General features: G+C 35.0%; 2 protein-coding genes across 2 annotated transcripts in view; one reads left to right on the plus strand and one right to left on the minus strand.

Annotated features, from left to right (window-relative positions):
* The window catches only part of Cacng3 (calcium channel, voltage-dependent, gamma subunit 3), a 99258-nt gene that overhangs the window by 37468 nt on the left and 60191 nt on the right, over positions 1–1599 (plus strand). The window lies entirely within an intron of this gene.
* Positions 211–1599, minus strand: part of LOC106146704 (testis-expressed sequence 9 protein-like) — a 14866-nt gene continuing 13477 nt past the window's right edge. Inside the window, 3 exon segments of the mRNA XM_013504740.1 lie at positions 211–402; positions 404–543; positions 1164–1477. Of these exon segments, the coding sequence (XP_013360194.1) occupies positions 211–402; positions 404–543; positions 1164–1477 (646 nt within the window).

A 1599-nucleotide genomic window follows, 5' to 3' on the forward strand; every position in this document is an offset into this window, starting at 1 on the left:
GGCAAAAGCGCCTGCCTGGCAAGCGCAAGGTCATGAGTTCGGTTCCCGGTACCGGAGAAAAACCAAAAACCAAAAAAAATAAAAAATAAAAATAAATAAATAAATAAGGAATTCTTTTGATTTCATATTTTCATTGCTTTTGAAGAGTAAAAGTAATTCAAACTCTTGCAATTAAATAAAAAGTATATCCATCACACAGTCATAGATCATTTATGAATTTCCCCATTCAAGTGCCTTCATAAATTCTCCTTCGGTGAAAGACGGCATCTTCGCAGCTTCAATCTGCATCTTCTGCCTTTTTAAAACCTCAACTAATTTTAATTGTTTCTTGAAACCTATCATTACTTCTCCATTTTGTTTTTCTGGTTTCTTGTTTTCAGATTTTAGCACTTCAATTTTTTGTGTGTCCTTCATTTGCTATATCCTTATTATTTTGCTTTAATTTCCTTAACTCCGGTCTACACTTTTCTGTTTCTCTGAGGGCGCTATTCAAGTGAACTTCTGTAGCACTTTGACTGGTGGTAGCCTGTTTTTTGTTTGTTTGTTTGTTTTGTTTTGTTTTTAATTTTAAGAAATAAAAGAAGGAAAATATATTAACAAACAGACATCCATTTATAAAATAGCATAAGAACAATACAAATAAAACAGAGTTACTGACAAAGTTGTAGGAATTAACCATGGTTGTTGTATTACTTATTGATATCTTCAAAGTGGTTTCTCAAGAAAACAAACAGAGCCATGCAAGACTGATCAAATAAGTAATCATTAACTGTTCCTTTCAATAAAGCAATAGAAGACAGTAGTACAACTATGTTAGCTATCCTGTATATACATAGTTCCATAATGTCACCTTCTTTCCCTTCTCATTTCCCACACCACAGTTGCCCTTTACTTTTGAACATTTTCCTTTCATTTCACAATGTCTATCACACCTCCAAGTTTTTATTCACTCTTTCAGGTCTTACACTAGTGAGACAATGCAGTGCTTGCACATGGAGGTCTGATTTATTTCACTTATGAGTATGGTCTCTAGTTGTGACCATTTACATATAAAATCCTGGAGTTTATCTTTCTTTAAAGCTGAGTAATATTCCATTATATAAAAGTACCACAATTTTTTTATCCAATCCTCAGTGGATTGGACATTTGGGTTGTTTCCACAGTTTTATTTTCTAATTCCCTTTCTACTGAAGATAATTGTAGCTGTAATCCATCACATTTTTTGTTTGCTTCTTCAAAAAGATGTTTGTATTTTTCTGTTTCAGACTGTTGTGTATTAATTGTTCACCACTGTTTTGCACAATTTTCTTCAAATTTTTTTACTTTAGACTTTAAATCCCGAATATCCTCCTCCTTTTTATTGAATTCACATACAGCATGACCCACGTCACTGCTGTGATTGCTGGTTTTGTTTTGAAATTCGTCACCTTCATCATTACTGGTCTGATCTGTGGCATGGCGGATGATCCCATGTAATCTGTAAGCCCAGCATTGGGAGGCTGAGGCTGGAGGATCTCAAATTTGAGTGCAGCCTAGGCAATTTAGCAAGATCCAGGGGAGGCAGAAAGGGAGGGCTGGAGGGTCGAGAGAGAGAGAGAG

The sequence above is a fragment of the Chinchilla lanigera genome, unplaced genomic scaffold, assembly GCF_000276665.1.
Source record: "Chinchilla lanigera isolate Chin_1 unplaced genomic scaffold, ChiLan1.0 scaffold00092, whole genome shotgun sequence".
NCBI classification, from domain to species: domain Eukaryota; kingdom Metazoa; phylum Chordata; class Mammalia; order Rodentia; family Chinchillidae; genus Chinchilla; species Chinchilla lanigera.